The 23521-nt window shown below is 38.5% G+C and overlaps 1 protein-coding gene across 5 annotated transcripts in view; it reads left to right on the plus strand.

Moving 5' to 3' along the window:
- LOC121849193 (volume-regulated anion channel subunit LRRC8D-like) overlaps nucleotides 1-22804 on the plus strand; it is a 25467-nt gene extending 2663 nt beyond the window's left edge. For 4 of the 5 annotated variants that reach the window (XM_042335208.1, XM_042335211.1, XM_042335210.1 and 1 more), the window contains 2 exons: nucleotides 2988-3081; nucleotides 17256-22804. In XM_042335208.1, coding sequence (XP_042191142.1) covers nucleotides 17258-19774 — 2517 coding nt within the window. In that variant the 5' untranslated portion in view covers nucleotides 2988-3081; nucleotides 17256-17257 and the 3' untranslated portion in view covers nucleotides 19775-22804. The remainder of the gene's footprint in view (nucleotides 1-2987; nucleotides 3082-17255) is intronic. The other variant, XM_042335212.1, reaches the window with a different exon arrangement.
- Nucleotides 22805-23521: the final 717 nt, after the last annotated feature.

Below are 23521 nucleotides of genomic sequence, written 5' to 3' on the forward strand. Positions count from 1 at the left end.
GTACGGCATATTGTATTTGTAAATTTGCAGTACAAATAACACTTAACTATCTAGCAAATCACTTATTTGATACAGGTTTCACTGTCAATTTGAAAAGTGCAGTATAAATCTGGGTTTTGGACCATTGATTCAATTTTGAGTTATGCTTCTGAAGACAACTTCACGTGATGAAATTACAGGAAATATAGTGTAGCATTAGAGAGAGTTAGTGCAGTGTAGATTTACAAGGATGCTACCGGGGATGAGTGGATGCAGCTATCAAGAAAAATTGAACACACTGCAGCTTTTCTTTCTAGTGTTGAGATGATTGAGAGAGGACCTGATAGAGGTGTTCAAGAGGATGAAAAGATTCGATGGGATGGATGTAAATACATGGCAATTTGAAAAAGAAACTAGATTTGTCAGTCCTCGACTGTTTCATTGGTTCTTTCAAAACATTAAAACAGATCTGTTGTTTGATACCACTTAGCAGATCTCCATACATATATGGAATTCTCTTCAGCACCTTGCCAATGCATTATCATCTCCAAAAGGAATGTAATTCTCCCACTCTTTTTATTATAATAAAAGGGACATTTGTTTTGCTTCACCTCATGTTTGGAGATATTTAACGCAATGCTGATAATAGTATACTCCTTTTGAATTTTTCATCATAGAAACCCAAGTTTTCAGATAACTAGTGCCAACCATGGTAACGAAACCTGTTTTAGTAGCAAAAGTATTATTATTATGAAACAAAACCTGCACAATTGTGTACTGTTATGCTGTGGACATTGTAGCTCACATTAGGAAGGTAATGGAAAAAATACTTTGTATCCGTCATCCAGTGCACTTATTATTCACCTTGTATAAACATGTGGAATGTGCACCATGTGTAAATGCATGTGTACAGAAGAATTACAGGTGACCTTCATTTTGCATTTAACAATTTGTTTACAAAAAAATTGTTAGTTTATTAATGAATCATCTAATTGGTTATTGATTTTCTGTAATTCCCTCTGTACACACATTTTTCAAGGCGCATAATAAATCCGGTGGTTCCATGTAATTTGGAATCATGCTTTTGTACAGAAATGTTACTACCTGAGAAAGGGATGTCAATTTTGTCTAACTAGGCAATCCAAATGATTGCAGGTTAGTGATACATTTTGTAACTAGTTTAGTTGTGAGGCTTTTTTTTTAAAAAAAGCAACATATTTACTATATTTTAACTTGAAAAGAGTTTGGAGTTAAATAATCGTAAGAGTTATAGTCCTAAATATCAGAAAGGAGGTAGATGGTGTGGAGCATTCTATTTAGTAAGTTACCATTTACATAAATGCTGTCTTCTAAATTTATCAACTTTGACGCAAACCTGGGGCATTTCACGTCGAACATTGCACTCTATCCCCAAAGACGAGCCTTGAGCTATTACGCAATAAATACTCTCTTTGATCGTCAAATTGTGTGCGTTTTGTGGTTCCATACTAATCTTGTCATTTGTCATAAGACTGCGCTGTATCTAATATCTGAGTAACGGTGGCGGAATAGTAGCTTGTTTTTATAAAATCAGTATTTGGTAGCTGAGAGCATAGATCCCTGAATTGGAAAGACGTTAGAGTGACATCATGTTTATTCCTGAGAGAACCCCACACCACCTGCCTCACAATATGTACCTACACGTCTCTCTTCATGGTTCCCTCCTGGGGAAGGTGAAAAACAAAATTTAAAAAAAGGACAATTTTGGCTTAGAAATATTTTCTGGAAAATAACACTTGATGCCAGTTAACCAATACAAGAGCATCTTCATGAGATAACATTGATAACATAATACATTGCTAATGTTACCTAGAGTCATGGAAAGAGGCCATTTGGCTCAACCCTACCTGTGCCATGATTTTATTTCGTACGTCCCCCGTCCCTCCTAGTCCCCTCACCTATTCCCTTCTCCCTCATCAGGTTTACTCTGAATACCACTCATCCATGGTAACATCCTTGAGAATCTTAAGTGTAAAGAACAAGTGTGCAGAGTAACAAGGCGAAAAGCTTCCACTGCCACATCAACTAGTCTATTATAGAGTAAAAGCAAGTGAGTCTTAACGGAGATGCTGAATAGCACAGCACTGCACAGCAATAATGTAAACAGGGCAAACATTTGTTCTTACTTTGAAATTCAGGTTTTCACACGAACAGTAGGAACCTGAATAAGATAGTGGCGGGATGACGATGCTTCCGAAACTACCAGATTTTTAGGTTTTCTCATCAATTCTGTTCAAGTCTACAGTATGTAAACTTACATTGATGTTAAATGGCACTTAAGTAAAATACATCATCCGTAATGAGGTCTTGGCCAGTGATATTGCGGGTGGTTTCCTGGAATGTGCACTATAATATCTCTGGTGACTCTGAGAAGCCAAAAAGTGCTGTGTCAAGTCCTTTCAGTTTAAAATTTGACCGGAAGTTTTTCATAGAAATAACATCTATAGTGAAACTGTTCTAATTTAGTAACTTAAAGGAAATCTGATATCCAGCACATCATTGCTCTTTCCCTGCATAAGCTTCCCCTATCATGGACTTCACCCAACCCACATATCTCCAGGGGGAAGTTTTGTATAAATCATTTCTTAACCACCAAATACAATTGGGCACAAATTTCTAATCCTGATTAAATCACTCATTTCAAACCTTGCGTCCATTAGCTCTGCAATAAAGTGGCTTGCTTACAGTTCTTCGTCACAGGTGAGATAGCTTTAACCAAGCTCTTTTAAAGGCCATGATCCGAAACTCCAAATCCCAGCATCATCCTTATTCAGTTTTGATTGATGGACACTGCATCAGTGTTTATGCTCTTGCGCCTTTCCCTGTGCACAAGTCTGATGATTTGCATCTAAGTGCAACTATACAAAGAAAAAAATTGAAACATTTCCATACTTGTGTAAGTTTTACTTCTGTGTAAAGCGTTAAGGTGTCTACAAAGTGTTCCTACTCATGTTCCTTCTCTTTTCCAGCCCTCTTCCTTGTCCGCCCATTTCAGAATGGAGACAACGCTTTGACATTTTTGTCTAAACGGCTGCAGTTCATCTCTCCACCGTAGTTAATCAAGTAAGTGAACACATTTAATTTCTTGTTCTGAAGTAGAATTAGTGCGTAGAATGTGTACTATGCTGCAATTCTTTCCAAAGTAAGGATAGGCTTATTTGCAGTAGAAATTGGGATACTCTTTTCCACTTGTATTCACTGGCTTGTTGCAGTAACAAGAGGCTTTATTGAGGTCATTGGGCAGGAATCCCTTGCCTACTGAAACGCGTGGGATTTAAATCTTGCGTGACTGATGCACAAAGTTCAAAATCATTGAAACTGTAAATAGCAAGTTACTTGATCTTCTTGTAACATGCATTGCAAAGTTGCCTTCATCTGACCGATAGGTAATATATATTTGATGCCACCAAGGCTATATATATTATATATATATATATATGTATACGTATGCATGTTCAAACATGATTAGTAATATGTATTACCAGGTATGAAGGTTTTTAGATGACAGTATACAATAGCCTAGTTCGTTAGTTTTCTGAGTTATTAGGTGTCTTGCTTCTTACAAAAAACACAGAGCTCCAGATGTCCACCTATTTCAGAATGAAGCGAGCACTCTGATACACTTGTCTAAAAGACTATGGTTGACTGCCCCATGATAGTTAAGTGAATGCATTTGGTTTATTTTAAACCTGAATTGGTGTGTAGACCTTAAGCAGTGTATTGTACACGAAGGATGCATGCATTTCACTTTGAATATCCATTGTTGCACTGTAGCAATTCTCTAAAATAACACATTGTATTCCAAATTATTCAACATCAACATTCCAGTGTTTACAAATGGATTCTCCAGTCATCAGATCCGTTGGGCTTTACTTAAAATACCAGATTCACTGCCCTGCTTAGGTTATTTCATGTTTCAACTGAGAGGACATTGCAAAATGATGCTTATCTGCCTAACAACTTGCTAATTCTGAGTATATAATCATGACTCCTGGATTGTGAAGAACTTTTTTTCTTTCAATCTTTTATAGCTTTTACTAAATCTCAACATTTTATATTCCCAATTGGGGAAGTAGAATGCTCCCTTGAAGCTCAATTATCTAAGTCCTGGTATTATAACTTTTCTATACTATATTACTATGAAAATAAGGTTATCGGTGCGCTCCCACTAATGTGCTGTGAAGTATCTATTTCTTGGAGTCAAACACTGCATACTTTTTCATTCTGCAAATATTTACCTTACTTTCACAAGTAATGTCTCATTGTAGCAATCTTTCTATGAATGGTCAATTATAGCATGCACATCACACACAGAGTCATTTCATCATTATGTACAATACTTGAACACATTTATTAGTACTCATTTAGGATTATTATTCATCTGTTTAGATGATCATTTTCTGTAAATGCATTTGATTTATTGTCTTCTCAACACATCTTACACTTAATTCTTGATGTTTATCGTGTTTGCCGCTTTGCCCTTGATTTGATAAATCTACTTTTTCTGTGTGTGGTTCTACTCATTTCATCCCAAGTTTCTCTCTTCGCTTGTGTTGTGCCATTTCGTAGCTGAGAGTTACACAGAACCCTGACCACTTTCAGACCCTCACCAGTACTGCTCGATCTATCACTGGAAATGGACCTGAAAGCATTTGTTCTCTGACTTACCCTGAATTCATGAAGGGAAGAAATTGGCCTTTTGGTGAATCATAGATAGGAAAGTTAGGTTCACACATAGTTTCCTCTTTAATCACTCATGTATGCACTCAATTAATGATTCATCCTCTGACTCATGTTTATCAACTTGAGCGTTCTCTCCCACTTTATCCCTTCTTCCCATCAATGATCTGCTCCACTCATTACCCAACTACAGTATACTATTTTCCAACTGATTCATTGTACTCACTATTTTCCTTTAGATTCCACAGCTCAAAGGCACTTTCCTGCGTGAAAGGCACGATGTAAATACCAAGTTGTTTTTGTTGTTGCTATTGTTTGTTGTTGCTATTGGCGGGCCTTCTGCCACTCTGCCCCCACCCTCTGGAACTCCATCCTGTAGTCTCTCCACCTCGCCCCCTCCCTTGCCTCCTTCAAGACCCATCTCAAGACCCTCTTCTTCGACCGTGCTTTCGATCACTCTGCTTCCCCCCCGCCCTCCACCCTCCCCGACCCGACCCCAGCTTGGGTCCAAAACTCTGTCTGTCCAGTACCTTGGGACGTCCACCCGATGTGAAAGGTGGTATACAAATGTAACTTTGTTGTTGTTGTTATACAAGGCTTTTATTCTTGTTGCAATGCGATACCTAAATCATTAATGTCCATCATGCCTTTCAGTGGAGTAATAGAATATAGATTGTTCAAAGACTGACTTTGTTTTCCCCCTTTCACAAGTCTTAGGTCAGTCTTTCCATCTTACCAATCACTACCACCTCTCACCTTAAACGTACATTATCAACAGTAGAACCATAGAAATTTATAGTGCAGAAGATGACCATTCAGCCCATTATGTCTGTTTAGGTTCTCAAAGCATCTCAAAGAAGACTGCAGTTCTTTATTTCAAGTCTTTGCTGTTGCTTGAACACTAGAATAAAACTCGCAGTTTTCCCAGTTTACTGATATCAATACCGTTTTATCCAGCATATTTCCCAAAGAACATAAAGCATTAAATCCATTCCTTCCATTGGAAGATTAAGTTACCTCTTATTGTGGAACTTTTTCCCCACTGACGAGCCTCATGTATTTCCAGGGAGAATGCTACTTTTACAGTCTCTGACTCCTAGTGTTATTGAAACAAAATGTTAATCTCCAGCATATCCAGCATAACCATCCCCATAGTTCCATTATTCAACCTTGGCCTCACGTTTCCACAGAGAGTACTTCCTTGTTACTGCATCACAAAAACATTGTATTTTGCAGAGTATTTGTTCAATCACTTTGCATGTATCCCTGTATCCTTCATACAGTTTCCAAGACAATATTTACCCTGAATGCTTATGGAGTTGCTAGATATATTAACTAGGTCTCACCCGTTAAAGGCCGTAATGATTATCACCACACTGGTATGGAAGGTAACTTTTATTCTTAGCTCAAACAATACAATCCTTGCATTTTTTTTTGATATAGCGCTTTTAACATCGGGAGGACGTCCCAAAGCGCTTCACAGACCACACTGTAAAGTGAATTGACTGTATATTTGTGGGCGAACGCGGCAGCCAATTGCGCACAGCAATGTCCCACAAACAGTCGTAGATTGAAAATGACCAATTTAATTATTGTTTTTGGAAGGATTATTATGAGGCGTGTGGAGTAAGGTAACTTGCCCAAGGTTTCGCCCTGCCTGGAATTGAACCAGGTCTCTCACTTGCAAAGCGAATGCTCTAACCACAGGACTCCACAACACCACAACCATCAACTGGCACCAGTTGTTCTCCCAGAATCTTTTATTAAAAAAACCTCCTGGCCTTCTTTCATTGGTTCTTGGTTAATTGTCTATTTCCTCTTCAAGGGTTAGCTAACAAAGGCCTCTTCTATTTATTCCCCATTTGGATGCATTTCATTGAGGCCTGTGTCTTATATGCAAAGTTTGTTAATCACCATTTCTTTGCTAAGATAGTTAAGCAAAACAAAAGTTTGAATACCTGGTGAGATTCTCTTGCATTGTTGGTTGATGCTTTCACTTATGATCATCTAAGGGTAACTAAATGCTTCATCTTGCTATTTTGTCAAAGGCAGGGCAAAGGACAGAAATTATCTTACTCTTGCACGCAAAGAGAGAGAACCACATCCTATTTATACTGCAGTTAGCATCAATTTGACTCTTGTTTTCGGATCGAATTGCTGCTGAAAGTGCAGTCTAGCTCCTGTTTCACAGGCATTTGCTTGATTCCACGGCCCATTTCCCAAAGCTAACTTGGAAGGTGGTTTCAGGAGCAAATGTATCAGCTGCAATATAAATCAGATCTGTACTGCAGCCAATTTTCAAAATTACTTTTAATTGCAAAATAAAATTTAGTTTGGATGTTCTCAGGCAGTCCATCTGACAGCTCTTTATATTTTTTCTAATCTTTCCAAATTAGCCTCTCTCACCCTTGGCTCTTTAATAACATTGAAAGATTGTATTTGGCAGCACTGAGTATGTGGTCAGTAGTTTTTGTGCAGAGCTCTGTCCAGCCCCTGTGGAGACCAGGAAATATCAATCCCATTTCTTGCTCTGTGTAACTATCCTGCTGGAAGTGATGGCAAGTCATTTAAATTCAGCATTCAGCAGGTGAGTCTGCAAGCTTGTGCTTCGAGGGAACTTGTCAGAGACCTCGGAATTTGTTGCATGGCTGCCTTGCCATCCAGGCAAGGTTGCGGGCATCTAAACCAGGCAAGGAGAGAAAGTGGAAATTTGTAGAGGAATATAATTATTTGGTTACTGGATTCAAGATACTACTGTTGTCTTTGGGGGCCATTGCATTTTGTAATAAGCTGCAATGTGGTGCAATGATTTATTTCAAGAGATTCCTGATGGAAGGTGTAAATATTTGGCTTCATCACATCATCGCAGAAAGATAAAACACCAACTAACACGGGAAAATCAATGTGACTGACTTCCTACTCGTCAGGTCACTGTTTAAGTCACTTCCTGTGTGCTGCGTGTGCACACTGCCCAGGAAGCAATGGCGGCGATCTGATGACTTGTTGATCAGCCATTTTGGCTTCCCCAAAACATCCCATGATTTGCCTTTCTGAGCTCATGCATATTATAAACTGGGATTCACTATACTTTTGCTTGACAAAAACTTAACAGATAACTATGTATTCTGACTGTAACACAGATCTAGTGTGCCAACCGGATTTAAGTCAAATAGCGTTTATTTGCAATATTTTATACGGATGCTTGTTTCTGGTAGTAATGTTGCATTCTCCACTTAGCCATTTTGTTCTTGGTGCTGAAAGCTAGAACCGTGGTTGACTGCAGTTTTCATTTTTTTGACTAGGACCTATCAAATTCAGTGAGGACTCCTATGGCAACCATAACTGTTCTCACACTTGAGAGTGTCCTCTTTTCGTGATCAAAAGTCAGTGTTTGATCATAGGTTGGGAGGAGGTGAATCAAATCTGTTCTCTGTTCTCTCTAGTTGACCTTTTTGCTCGTAATGATGCAGGTACTGGGTCATTCCACTGTGTGCAGCTTTCTGTGAACAGTACTTGGGTGATGTCCATAAAAGCTAGGACTAAAGGTCCTTCACAATCAGATTGTGAAGTGTGTAGCCTAAACCAAACAAGATTATCTGGGTGTTTGGTTAAAAAACAGATGAAATTCCTATTGAAATCTGTACAGCTGTTTGTTTGTCGTAAGCAACAAGAGAATTAAGGTAAATCAGTGGCTATTCATTATTCAGCATTTGAAAAATCAACCCAAAATTTGTTTTGAAGCAGGAATGATAATTTTGATATATTGTTTGCACTTACACAGATTTATACTCTGTGTTGAAAATCAGTTATTTGGATCCACTAGAACAGTGAAATTCTAAACCAGTTATTTGTTTCTAGATTTCTTACTGTTGAATGACCCTTGTGTGGAATGTTGTATAACACATCTGGACTTTGTCATCTATTAATCAGTTAAAACTTGCTTTTCGTTCTTTAAACCACAGAGATGATCCACAGTTATCCAATTTGTATCCTTTGCTTCTACCCACATGTCCCTCTCTTTTTACAGTACCTTTTAATGTGCTAATTTATAAGAATAGTGAAGATCTAATGCAAGGAAGCATATTTACAAAGTGCCTACGAAATCACATGTGCATTTACGGCCAAGTGAAGCAGGTTTACTGCAAAATACAATAACCTGATAGAAGATTAACCAAGAAATTCTGCTGAGAAAAGTCTGAAGGACAAGTTGAAGGACATTCACTGTTGATGGATTTTTTTTAAAAAAAATTACAACCTGTGTTGATCAACTGTATAAAACAAGCTGGAGGAATTGAACTGTGTTTTAACTAGTCATCCAGCTTCAATTTATCTTTCATTCCAGTTTTAGAGAAATAAGAAGGGCTGAGAAGTAAGGTTGGAGCTGATATGGGGAAAGAAAGATTGTATCTTTTCCCAAACTTTTAAAGCCACTCTCACAGCTGCTGAGGTATCATTGTTTTGAGTTATTTAGAAAAGTAAGTTCAAGCTGCAGAATGGTTACAGTACTATATTGTGCTGTCATTGGTGAAATACCAATATAAGGGGACAATTTTTATGAACTGCCTGTCAGTGAATTGGTAAGATCCACTTAAAATTAATTGGTGTGGGCATTGAAGAGCTTCAGTTGGCATGAGCTACCCTAGGCTAGAAAGGGAAAAATTTAACCATGGTTTCTGCTTCTGATCACTATCTGGTGACTCTTGGTAAAAGTGCAGGAGTAGGATTGTTTAGTAAAGGTGAGAAAGGTTTGCTTGTCATCGGGCCTTGAGTTAAATAGCACAACACTGCCAGCTCATGTATGTATCTTGAATAAAGTACCACCGGAACTCTGCTGACTGTGGCATTATAATTTGGACTTCAACAACCACAACATGCATTTATATAGCACTCCTCACACAAGGTAGCTTCCCAGAACACTAGTCTGGACTTCAAGAAAAGATGGATAAAACAAAGAACTGGGTGGTTTAGAAAACCACTAGAGTGAATATAACCCAACATAACCACACTTCCTCTCACCCATATCTCTTAAGATATGGCATACATTACTGATAATATTTAGTTGCCAATGATATTTATCCAAATAATGAACCAATCTACTTGATATTTCAGCTCTGTATGTTAGATAAGTAATACATCCTACCGATTTTTGACATATTTTAAAAAAGAAATATAATCAGGAACAAAAAGCATGTTTCTCACAGTTGGAAAGTATCAATAAAAGTGAGATTCACGTCAGTAAACTGAGGCGATGCAGCATTTGGTGATGCTCTAGATGTGTCTTTTCAAAACTATTGGCTCTTGCCTATACATGTCATCTTATTTAGTCTTGCACTTGTGTTTGTTGCTGGTGGTGCGGTTGCTAAAGGAACATTTCTGTAGCGTGGGATTTTCTGTTCGTGCATGAAGGGAAGACAGCTGTTGGGAGAGTTTAAACAGAAAGCATGTTCAGTTATACCCATATATGGAGAGAGAATAGGACCATTATGTCATATCTTCTGGGTGTTATTTCATCACAGACTATACAATGCAGCTCTCAGTGGAAATAGTTCAACCTATGGCAGAGTGTTTTGCACAAGTGTATTAAATGGAAACAATTTTGACATAGGAAATTTAGAATCTGTAATGAATTCCAGAACAATTGTTTTGTAATCTGCTTGCAATCAATTCCTGCTTACATAAGTTACATAAGTAAATAGGAGTAAGATAACCTCTGGAGAGAGTGAATTCTCATCTAATACACAAAGATAAGTGGTCTTTTGAAAAGATTTTACGCAGTCATTTTGAAGTCTTAAATTCATACAGTAATCCTTTTGCAGTGCAGTCTTGGTTTGGCATCTGCATTTCAACTTGCATATTGTACTGCCATTTTCCTGGAGGTTTTCCTCCTCTTGACTCTTCTCCCCTCCTATTGCCAGTCTCTCCCATGAAAGACCTTGGTTGCTATACAGTCCTTGTCAAATCTAAATCTGAGCATGGGTTTCTGCTCCAGCACTATTGTGGATGGAGCTGATGAGCAAGACACCCCTCTTTCACCAAGCCATTGGACTAGAACGTCATGATGCCATGGAAGGCTGAACATGAAGAATTTATGTGCTGTCGTGCTAGTTTGATTACAGCTGAGAAGTTGTTTGTGAGTGAGTAATGAAAGTACAGATGGTCCTAAGGTGTCTGCCTTTCTTAGGACAAATATCACTAAGTATAAACACTGCTTTAATTTCACTTGTTAAGCACCCCAGTGGCTCAGTTTGTAAAGTCATTACAGTATTTGGAATAAAATTCAGGAACATTGGAAATCCCTAGGTTTGATCCCTGGTCTGTGTTGAGCTGTCTGATTTTAGCTGGGGCAGCAATAAGGATGTGTTGAATAGCCTATTGTGTAGCCTCAGCCATGGATTACAACCATTTGGGTAATTTACACCAAAACCTTGAGACTGTACAACTACTGTTCTAATTTTATCAACCAATAAGAAGGCCTGAATTGATTGGTTAGTAATCTTAGCCAGAAGGCCATACCCTTTCGAGGAGATGAACAACTGACCCAAAGCTGCAACATGACTGCATTGTCACTTGTGGCAGACTCTCAACACAACTGTTACAAAAACAGAAGTCACCGGGAACACTCAGCAGGTCAGGCAGCATTGATGGAGAAAGGAAAGCGAGTCAATGTTTTAGGTCCACGACCCTTCATCCGTGGACCCGAAACGTTGACTCACTTTCCTTTCTCCACAGATGCTGTCTGACCTGCTGAGTGTTCCCAGCAACTTCTGTGTTTGTTTCAGATTTCCAGTATCTGCAGTATTTTATGGTTTGTCTCAACACCTGTTAGTTTTATTAATCAAGTGGTAACCTTTCAGAGATTTAATAACATTTTAAGAAGCTGAGTTGGGACTCTGACTTGTGTGTGCCATATTAGCACTTTTCACCTGAGCCAAAGATTCTATGAGTATGAAACCAGTTCTTACCTAACATGAGCATGAAATTCCCCTCAAGTTGGCACTAAATAGATCAGGTCACCCATAGATGGAAAATCATACTGTTGTGAGACCGTTTCCTGAGGTTGACTCACCATGAAATTTTCCCGCTCCCGGTAACTGATTCTTTGGATTTCCAGCATTTTCTGGGTTTATTGTAGTGAAATTTGTGAGGGTTTTTTATATTATAATTTTCACCATTTTAGGGCCTTAACCTTACTTAGCTTACTATCTACTCAGTTCACATTAAAAAAAATTGTGCTAACGCCCAAATGCTTGGATAAGATCAGTAGATTTTAAGCAAGCGTTTTATTTGTCAGCTTTACAGTTCTGCTGTATTTCAGTATAGTCGTAATTTTTTTTAAAATGATATGGGCATATCTGATTAATGTAACAGAAATAGCAGAATAATAATATTTGAATTTAGACAAACCATTGGAACTTCATCTCACTTTAATTGTTTTTATATTACAATAACTGCTTAGGAAATGCTGTTCATTGGAATCGCATTTAATTTTATCACTTGTAGAATAACTAAACTGTGTGAATTTGTATTTTGTGTTTGTAATTTAAAATGAAAATAATTTCAAACAAGTGATCAACTTTCAAATGTACCTTGGTGTCTGTGCAGCGTTTTATATCTGCAGTTGCCAGAAATTTATTGACGCTGGGTGCAGTTTTAGAAGTAAAGGGATACTGCTGTTCCAGAAGTGGAAACTGTTATCTGTAGCAGCAGTGATAGTTAATTTGCCACAGGCTATGGGCCAAATGGCGAGGTTTTCCCTCTCTTTTAATGGCCTCTGGATGAACAATGGGCTGGAGATGAAACCAAAGTTTCATATGTACAATGAAAAGCTTGAGAGTGGGGAATGGGAAGCCCCATTTACAACTAAAGTTAATAGTTGATTATTGAACTTGCATGATATAAAACCACAGACTTGCAGACAATGGTATCTCAAACCAATAGCTGATCGGCGGTGTTTGCCTGCATAATATTTACTTTCCTTTCTAAATCAGTTATAATTTGACAAGCACTTTGGAATGTTTAATCTGTGTTAAAGGTGATACGTAAATACCAAATATTTAATAAAGTTTGGTACTTGCATTCAAAGCCAATCAACGTGTGAAACCTGCTTTCTATTGGATTAACGTACAGAGGGTTCATATCTCTGGTTATCAAAGATCCAATAGTCTGGATTTCGCATTTGTGTAAACCTGGTACTTTGTGTATGAGTGAGAAATCTTGTTGACCACTTGCTTCTTTGAACTGCTTCTGGAAGCTTGTATTCCCACTTTGGCTTTTTACACCACTCACAACAGCTACTGATTCAAGGTCTGGTTTGGTAATCATCAATGGATATAAAACCAAGACTTCAAGACAATGGTTCCTCAAACCAATTGGGAGAAACAACGTGTTATGAATGGTTCAAATGTATTGAGTCTACTGATGAAAGCTAACCTGTGTAAACAGGTTATTTTGAAAACGTATCTATGATGAGAGCTAACTAATGCAGCATTCTCTCAATGCTGCACTGGAGTGTTAGCACATGTCTTGGGTTGTGTCTCAAGTCCGCAGCCTTCTGACGCAACAGCAAGAGTGCTATCATTTGAGACTTGAGACTCGTGGTGTCCTGTAGCTCAGTGGTTAGAGCACTCGCTTTGCAAGTGAGAGACCTGAGTTCAATTCCCGGCCGGTCAGGGCGAAACTTTGGGCAAGTTTCCTTACTCCTGACGCCTAATAATAATCCCTCCAAAACAAAAAAAACAATAAATTGGTCATTTTTAATCTATGACTGTTTGTGGGACATTGCTGTGCGCAATTGGCTGCCGCGTTCGCCCACAAATATACAGTCAATTCACTTTACAGTGTGTTCTGTGAAGCGCTTTGGGACGTCCTCCCGACGTGAAAAGCGCTATACCAAATGCAAGGATTCTTATTATTTGGTAGGTACTGTAAGCAAATGTTGTGTTTCAGGTTTAGAGGGGGGCAGTTTCTGGCTTTTTGTCTAAATGCTTTATCTGCAAATGATAAGATTGTTGTTTTATATAGCATTTGTTCATTTGCAGGACATTCCCATACGTTGTTGGCATGATACACATTGCACATGAAACACTGTGGCAAATAGTGTATCTTTCAGAGTGGCATGTTGACGACCCTGGCTGCTTGCTCTGGCAAGTGGCAAGCGTAACTTTATATACTGCTGGGAGCGATTGCCTGAATTGGCTGGCGAAAACGTTTGGCCAGTATGTCATAAGTTTCTTCAGTCCGGCAGATTGATGTGTGACCTTGAGTGGTCAGTTGATTGCCTCAGTTGGTCTGATCAAATAGGAAGTATTTTCATTGAATCTGAGAGTTTCAGTCACAAAGATATATTGAAAATGATATATGAAAGTGATGTGTCCATGATCTTTATGTGCTATCCACTCATTTGTCAAGGCTTGTAGAAGCAAAGGGTATAACAGAGCTAATGAGTTTTTTTTTATTTCAACAAACAATTCCCAAAAGAATCATTATTATGTTTTTGCTTCATTTGCTTATTTGACTTATATTTTGATTATTTCTAACTTAACAGTAGATGTCAATGGGATTTTTGAGACAACTGCTTTTGAAACAGTTGAAAGAGTTGCTCAGGCCAACATTGTGAGGGCAATGAATGGGTGGGTGGACATTAAAGCTAAGTCAATCATTATGTCTCCCATCCTGTAGTCCTGTAGCTCAGTGGTTAGAGCACTCGCTTTGCAAGTGAGAGACCTGGGTTCAATCCCAGGCAGAGGGCGAAACCTTGGGCAAGTTTCCTTACTCCACACAGAGCCTAATAATAATCCCTCCAAAAAACCCAAAACAATAATAAATTGGTCATTTTCAATCTACGACTGTTTGTGGGACATTGCTGTGCGCAATTGGCTGCTGCGTTCGCCCACAAATATACAGTCAATTCACTTTACAGTGTGTTATGTGAAGCGTTTGGGACATCCTCCCGACGTGAAAAGCGCTATATCAAATGCAAGGATTATTTATCCCTGACACCACTGGCTCAGGGCTGTCTCCAAGGTGATCCCCCTGATTAGTCTCAATGGTGAGTGCTGATCTCTGTACTAAAAATGTGTTAACAGTCATATGTTTTGAAGCCTAATTGTGTTTTTTTGAAAGGCTATGGTGGTAATTGTATCAATTTGACATTATCTCTAACCCATGTTGTACTTGACTCAGTTCCCTGTGTTCTATTAAATGAAGAGTAGTCTGGAAAATGCTAAAGGTCGGGTATAAGACTGGGCAGAACTGAGTCACTCACATACTGAGCTGCTTCACAGCTTATGAATGTGTCTCTACATGAGTGATGTGATATGCCAGTAGCCGCATTGCTTCACTTCTTCTCATTTAATCATAGTTACCAGGTTAGAATTGAGGAATCGGACTTCAGAAAGTATCAAAGCATTATCGAGATTACTTATCAGTAGGACTGAAAGTGGTGACAATTAACAATCAAATGTGGTCAAGAAACCTGGAATGCTCTAAACTTGGATAATTCACAATCCTGTCACAGCTCTAGTGTGCTCACAGACTCTGTTATTTTATTTTTACCCCTAATCTTGCATCACATTTTGTAAACACGACTCGGCACATACCACTGTTGCTTACATTGAACCAATGCTCCCATTAGCTTTTTATTAAAGTAATTTACACGATAGTGAAATAATCTTAAAACGGGCAAATCCTGAAGGATTTTTAACCTTTATAATATTTACTAGACCTGTTAGGAACTTCAGCATCTCGAAAGAATTCATGGGGAGTAAAATAGGTTTGTGATTTTATTTTGTTTTAAAATCAGATGCTAAGCAACCATTTTGAAGTATTTCTGGCACTTGCTCATCTGAATGGGAGATATTTGAAGTGCCTGCACAGCGTCAACTGGGGTGGGAAATGCTGACACAGCTGGTGGAACCAGACGCACAAAATGAATTGAAAAGAATCGCAAATGGGAAGGATTAAGAGGATTATTTGAAAGATAAAAGGAATTATGTTTCTAATTGGCCAGTGATGGGTGCAAAATCCCAACCAAGCCCGGTGAAAACGAAAGATTGGCCACTAGAATCAAGCACGAGGATATCTGTGGGGACAGTAATATGAATCTTAGGCCAAGAGCATTAACAGGTACTTGCTGTGTCAGAGACTTTCACCCTCTGCCCACAGATTATACAAGTGCTCTTTTTTCCCCCTAGAGTTAGCAATGTAAGTAGTGAATCTTAAGGATCAAAAGCAAATTTTCTTTACTAGCAAAACTGTTTTGAGGTCGCGAAAGCCCAGAAACATTTACACTGAAATTGTTGATGTCTCAAATAGTAAGAGAAAAAAATCTTAAATTACAACAAGATTAAATTTGTATAGCACCTTTCACGTCCCAAGACGCTGGACAGTGTACAGCATTTCAGACCATTTACTGGCACATGGCAGCTCTTTATACTTTTTTTTTATCTCCAGGACACTACCCCGCATGAAGGGTGCTATAAATGCAAGTTGTTGTTGTTGTGCAGCGCCTTGGGACGTCCTCCTGACGTGAAAGGCGCTTTATAAATGGAATCTTGTTGTTGTTGTTGTTGTTTTAAACATTTGCAAACTGAACACTGCAGATACTGGGAGTGGTACCACATTTTGTGACTTTGTGGTTGCTGAATTGAGCAGTTGACTTGACCCATTGCTTAATTGTGGTATTGCTATGTGGTCCCTTGTCTCTATGTTCAAGTTCACTATATTTATTGCCAATTAGAAGGATTCAAAAGAATGGAAATGAAATCTTATACATCAGGTTTATTGACAACTCATGGTTGACAACTGACTGTACTAAGCTTTTAGATTTCATTCATGTCTATATGAGAAACAGGATACAGCACACTGCTATTCATTTGTTTTTAGGCCTTCATATACAAGCCAAAACTGCCCTCATTCAGCATTTGTGAAAGATTAATGATTAGTAACTCCTCAAAGTGACAATGCCTCTGTTTTTTAAGCTTAATTTATTTCATTAGTGCTGTTCTTTAAGTCTGCCTATATATAAGTATCCAAGAAAAGCTTACCCATGTTTGCAAAATTATATCTGTCAAAGAAATACCAATATCTTGTATCGTGAGCAATTCTAATTTGTGAATTGTTGATGTCCAATTTGTAAAAAGTGCAAGAATCAGGTGTCTGTCCCAGGCACTTTTATTGCCAAAACCATCAGTTAACTGTCGCTTTTCACAATTCCTGGAAGGTAAACCAATAATGCTATTTGTCACCCACTGTCCAATGTTACACATTCTGTTACAGTGATCCAAAATGAAAGGTGATAAAGATGAGTGGTGAAAAATGGAAAAAAAAACGGGAGGGATTTTGTCATTATATGTTCATCATTTAGTGTTTAGCTTGTGATTATATCTAAATAGCTGGTCAACTCGCAGACATCCTTACTAACTAATTCACAGATAACTAATTATTTGGAAATGGTATGAGAGAGAATTATTGTGGGGGTGGAAAAAATAGATCTTGAAATTAAAATATGCTGGTGTTTATTTCAAGTAATCCCAGAATTTCTTCTTGCACTTTTACAGGAATGTTTACCCTCACAGAAGTAGCATCGCTTAATGACATACAAGCAACCTATCGGATCCTGAAGCCATGGTGGGATGTTTTCATGGACTATTTAGCTATCGTAATGCTAATGTTGGCTATCTTCGCGGGCACCATGCAACTGACCAAAGACCAAGTTGTGTGTCTTCCTAGGTTGGAGGTAGCTGAAAACCGTGCAACTATTCCTGAGACCAGTGCTGCACCACAGAAACAAACCACTACCTCTGCATTGGAAATCAGTCATGCTACAGAAGAAGAAGGCCAGCTTTTTCCTGAAACTGTATCCATGATGAACGTTGACTCGCACAAAGAAACTAACCCGAGCTTCAGATGTAAAACTCACTTGGACTATCAGCAATATGTTTTCGTAAATCAACTATGTTATCACGTGGCCTTGCCCTGGTACTCAAAGTATTTTCCCTATCTAGCTCTCATCCACACACTCATTTTGATGGTCAGCAGCAATTTCTGGTTCAAGTATCCCAAAACCAGTTCCAAGATTGAACATTTTGTCTCCATATTGGGGAAGTGTTTCGAGTCTCCATGGACCACAAAGGCACTTTCCGAAACGGCGTGTGAGGATTCAGAGGAGAACAAACAACGTTTCAAGTCTTCTGTGGCAAAACATTTATCAACCAGCAGTGAAGAAGAGAGTCCCAGTACACCAATGATATCTAGATCTGGACCTAAGTTCTCAGCTGAAAAACCTGTTGTAGAAGTTCCCAGCATGACTATTTTAGACAAGAAAGATGGCGAGCAAGCCAAAGCCCTTTTTGAAAAAGTTCGTAAATTCCGTGCGCATGTGGAAGATAGTGCTTTAATATACAAATTGTATGCTGTCCAAACAGTCATAAAGACAATGAAATTTATATTTATTTTATGTTACACTCTAACCTTTGTAACTTCAATAAGTTTTGATCACGTCTGCAAACCAGATGAACAGGTGCAACGTTTGACTGGATACTCTGAGTTTTACTGTACGCACAACATGGCTTTTATGCTACGAAAATTATTAATTAGTTATATCGCCCTGATATGTGTTTATGGAATGGTTTGCATATACACTTTATTCTGGCTGTTCAGACGACCCTTAAAGGAATATTCATTTGAAAAGGTTCGTGAAGAAAGTAGCTTTAGTGACATTCCAGATGTTAAAAATGACTTTGCATTTCTGCTGCACATGGTCGATCAATACGATCAACTTTATTCTAAACGGTTTGGTGTATTTCTATCTGAGGTGAGTGAAAACAAACTCCGTGAGCTAAGCTTGAACCATGAATGGACTTATGAAAAACTCAAGCAGCATGTCTCCAGAAACGCTCAAGACAACCAGGAATTGCATCTCTTCATGCTCTCAGGGGTACCAGATGCTGTATTTGACGTGACGGACCTTGACGTACTGAAGCTAGAACTGATTCCTGAGGCAAAGATTCCTGCCAAAATTTCCCAAATGACTAATCTTCAAGAACTGCACCTTTATCATTGTCCTGCTAAAGTAGAACAAACTGCCTTCAGCTTTCTCCGAGATCACCTTAGATGTCTACATATCAAATTCACGGATGTTGCAGAAATTCCTACCTGGGTCTATTTGCTCAAAAATCTGCGAGAAATGTATTTAGTTGGTAATCTAAACTCAGAAAACAACAAGATGATAGCTCTAGAGTCTTTACGAGAACTGAAACACCTAAAGATCTTGCACCTTAAAAGTAATCTGACCAAAGTTCCTTCAAATGTTACAGATGTTGCACCACATCTTACCAGTCTTGTGATTCATAATGATGGAACTAAACTTTTAGTGCTGAACAGCTTAAAGAAGATGATTAATCTAACTGAACTGGAGTTGCAGAACTCTGAGTTGGATCGAATTCCACATGCTATTTTCAGTTTGACCAACTTGCAAGAACTGGATTTGAAGTCCAATAACATTCGTACGATTGAAGAGGTGATAAGTTTCCAGCATCTCAAGCGCTTAACTTGTCTAAAGCTGTGGCACAACAATATCATCACCATTCCTTCATCTATCAGTCTTGTGAAAAACCTCGAGATGCTTTATTTATCTCAGAATAAACTAGAATCTCTGCCCTTGGCTCTCTTCAATTTGCAGAAGCTCAGATACTTGGATGTTAGTCACAATGGCATTTCTACAATTCCCTCAGAAATCATGTCTCTCCAGAATTTACAGTATTTTGCCATCACAGGAAACCGAGTAGAAGTTTTGCCAAAGCACATTTTTAAGTGCACAAAATTGCGTAGTTTGAATATGGGACAAAACTGCATTACTTCAATTTCAGAGAAAATTGGCCAGCTTGTACAGCTTACACAGCTCGAGCTGAAGGGAAACTGCCTAGACAGACTTCCAGCAGAGTTAGGCCAGTGTCGCCTTCTAAAGAAAAGTGGACTTATTGTTGAAGATCATCTGTTTGATACACTGCCCTCTGAAGTTAAAGATCTGTTTAATCAAGACTTTAACTCAAATTCTACTTTTGGCCCAGGAATATAAAGTATTTGAGCAAACTATATGTAGCAGTTTTGCAACTGAATGTTTGTTTGCCAGTTGACTGGAAATATTGTATAACTAGATCAAGGTACTTAACACAACTGTTGGAAAAACTATATTAAAAAAGAAGCAAACTTGTGTCCTTAAAAAGGTCTGAAGTTGTTGTAACTAATTAACTAAGTGTTAATTACTGGTTGTCTTATAAATGTCTGTTACGGATTGACCATTTTGTTCACACATCCTTTACTTGTAAATGTTCGGATTTAATTACCCGCTCCCCATCCAGCCTTCCGTTTTTTTTAAACTCGTTTTTCAATTTTTTCAGCTGTCTAGGTCTCTCCGGACTGTTTTTCAATCTAATTTTTTCCAGATCTCTTCTCTCCCAATACTGGCCCTGAACTGGGCACTCACTGGCCCTGAACTGACCACTGTAAAATGTGCAAGAGCAGCTTATTGCGCCAAACTCTGACTTCATCCCGTCCTCGCTGTGGGAACCTCCCTGTTGGAAGATCGCTTCTCCCTCTTAGCCCCTCCTCTTGGTATCACAGCTGAAATCAAAAGCTTGCAATGTATGGGCGTAAACCCAAGTCATGCCACTCCATAGTACCATACCACTATCGTTGTGTTTTTGTAGCAAGGGAAGATTCAGACTCTTCAACTATTAATTTAATGTATAGAATACCTCAGTGTCTGGTTCCCAGTGCCAACTTCAGCTATTGTTTTTGTTGAAAAAAATGCATTTCAAAGTTGATTGTTTTTTTATTTGCCTGGTAATGAATGACTTTCAAATAAGAAATGCTACAGAGACTAATTTTAGTACAAAGCACTCCTCAATGTCTGTTGTGCAAAAATAAGTTCCCTGGAGGGAGATGTTATCTGGGAAGGGAGATATCAATCTGGTGAATTTCCTTGTAACTCTGCTCTTGCACTCTGATGACCCATATTGCAGTGGTAAACGAGATGGAACCTGAAGGTGCTTTATTTATTTGAAATGAAATTGGTGCTTCAAGCTATCCTACAGGCTGATCCGGAGACAGACAAAACAGGAAAGCCTACAGTAATACACAAGAATGAACGGTGCTGCTTTGGGAATAGCATTGAGCCTATCCCATTAAACTCATTTACAAATTGGCACTGGGTGCAAGCAGAGACATGAAATTACAGGCCTCTCCAGGAGAGAAGTAATTCACAGAAACTTCAGTTACTTAAGTAAATAACACATGCAGTGGAGCAGTTGTACTGAAGATCCTTATTGGCATCTCCTTTACCCATAAATGCTTGAGATCCTTAGCAGTCTTATCACAAGCAGTGCTCGGTTTTGCAGGCTGAAATGCATGGAAATTTAAAATGTCCTCATAAGAAGTAATTATACTTATCTTTTAAAGGCTGTTTGAATGTGATTTGTAGGTTTCTATTTTTTTCTAATTCTCTTACAGTTTCATAAGAGAAAGGAATTATTCCTCTTTTCTTTTCCGTTCCCACAAATTGGTAAAATAGCACAACAGGGTAATTTTATCAGCAGATTTTAGTGCTTCTAAATGATTGCATTTGCATCTCAGGTGCAACTCTGAGCATCAACTAGATATTAAGTGGGCAGAATTCCCAGATTTTTATGCATTGCAACCCCATGACCGGATAACTAAAAGCTGGTAAAGTAATAATCAGGCAAGTGGAAAAACCTTGATTTTGAAACTCTATTTAAAAACAAGTCAATAATAAAAGTACTAGGAATTAGATAGTGGAGGAATGTTGTGCATTAGCTACAAATGAATGGAGAGTTTTTGTTTAACTAATGTATCGTGACTGGATCCATACCAACTGGTAAATTATCTAGGAACTTTGGCTATTGTTCTGTAACATAAGCACGAGCATGCGCACTTGTAGAACATTGTGATATAAAAGACCTTTTCTAATAAGTGGCTGCTACATTCATGATGCTTATGACCTCCTTTTTGCCATCAAAACAACTGAGGATTTAAATCAAGCTAGTATAGTGAGGCCTGGCACTGAGTTCAATCATTATCGCTCATTTATTGAAGTTGCGAGGTCCCCTTACTGCTTGGATTCAGTATTTTGCATATTGTGCAGAAATCAGCGTTGATTTATGGTAATATTTCAGAGCCCAGTCTTCCCTTTGTATTCTGGTACAAATACCATTTCATAAAACAAGGTTTGCTTACATTTTGAAAATTTCCTTCCCAGGTAATGTACATGCTAAGAAGTTCTTGGGCTTGGAGGAGTTGTCCATCTAAATCCTGGGTAGAGTGCAACTTTGTCTGCCCGCAGATCTTTGTGTGCTGTGTGTGTGTGTGTATGTGTTTTATTATGGATGCAAAGCCATGACAACTTAGTGCAACAGCTATTTAATTTATTTTTAAAATAAAGGTACTTTGCAGGTAGCTCTCTTTTTCTCCTAGAAAAAAACAAATGCACAAATGCGCAAAATTCAGGTATCTTATAGCTATTTTCCATTTAAATTTGATGGTGTACAGGACAGGCCTCACTAAAAACTAGACGTTTCGGGCACTACAGGCAAAATACGTTTTTATTTATTATGTTAAATCATGTCAGCAATTCTCCAAATCAACTGTAGTGCAAATACAATGAATTCTATTTTTCTGAAGCTTTTTTTATAAACCAAATGAAAGACCAGAACACAATTTTTTTTGGTTTTAGCTCTGTATTGTAAACTTGCAACATTTATAGATTTCTATAACTGTTTTTGCCACTGTGCATTTTCTGCAGGGATATTTGAAATGTACAATATATTGACACAACCACGGCATTTTAAGAAAACAAAAATTGTACTTGAAAGATGTTTGTCTCGCTCTTGCATGCCTGTATGCTTTTGCCCTGAGTTTGTGATTCTCAAAACCTGACGCCTGATTTTCTTTTATTTAAATTGTAATTTGTGATAGATGTTCTGTTAATTTTAGATAAATAATGTTATCTTCTTAAATGGCATTGCACTATTGATTCTTAACAGAACGATTCCTAGTTGTTTTAAAGAACACAATAAAAGTTTTGAAACTATCACATATGTATTTGCTAATACTATTGTAAGCCAGTTTTTATGAGTCATGCCTGCCATCTAGTGTCAATTCATAGTCAGTGAATCGTACCAGTTTCTGGCTCCTGCTTATCAACCATCAAACGCCTGCAAACACTTCGATTTTTTTTTCAGGATACGAGAACCTACAGACAATCAAAAACAGTGATTAATAACAATTTGTCACTAACTAGGGCCATGACTTGATTTCATATCGTTTTCAATGCCTTCAAGGCCCTCCACAGCCCTGCTCCTCCCTACCTCTAGTATCTGCTGACCTCATATCAACCTATCCGCGCCTCCCGCTCAGCAGCTGTGGCCTGCCCTGCTATCAGCCGGCAGGCCTTCAGCCTTCCTGTCTCCACCCTATGGAACTTCATCGCACATTGCCTTCTCCTGGCTCCCTCCCTTCCCTCCTTCAAGGCACAGCTCAAAACCTTCCTTCGACTGAGCCTTCGGCCATCCTCCCTGCCCTCCACCCTCCCTGATCTCGACCCCCAGCTTGGGGCCGAATCCCTGACTGTCCAGCGCCTAGGGATGTCCTCCCTACTTGAAAGGCGCTGTACGAATGTAATTTTGTATTGTATTTTCAGGATGAAAGATCACCGTACATCGGTACAGCTAGTTATATTAATAATCAAAATTCAGGATTCTTCAAAATTCATACAAACTTTGTGAACAGTGTCCACAAAGTAGTGCCG

The sequence above is a fragment of the Callorhinchus milii genome, unplaced genomic scaffold (assembly GCF_018977255.1).
Source record: "Callorhinchus milii isolate IMCB2004 unplaced genomic scaffold, IMCB_Cmil_1.0 Scaffold5, whole genome shotgun sequence".
NCBI lineage: Eukaryota > Metazoa > Chordata > Chondrichthyes > Chimaeriformes > Callorhinchidae > Callorhinchus > Callorhinchus milii.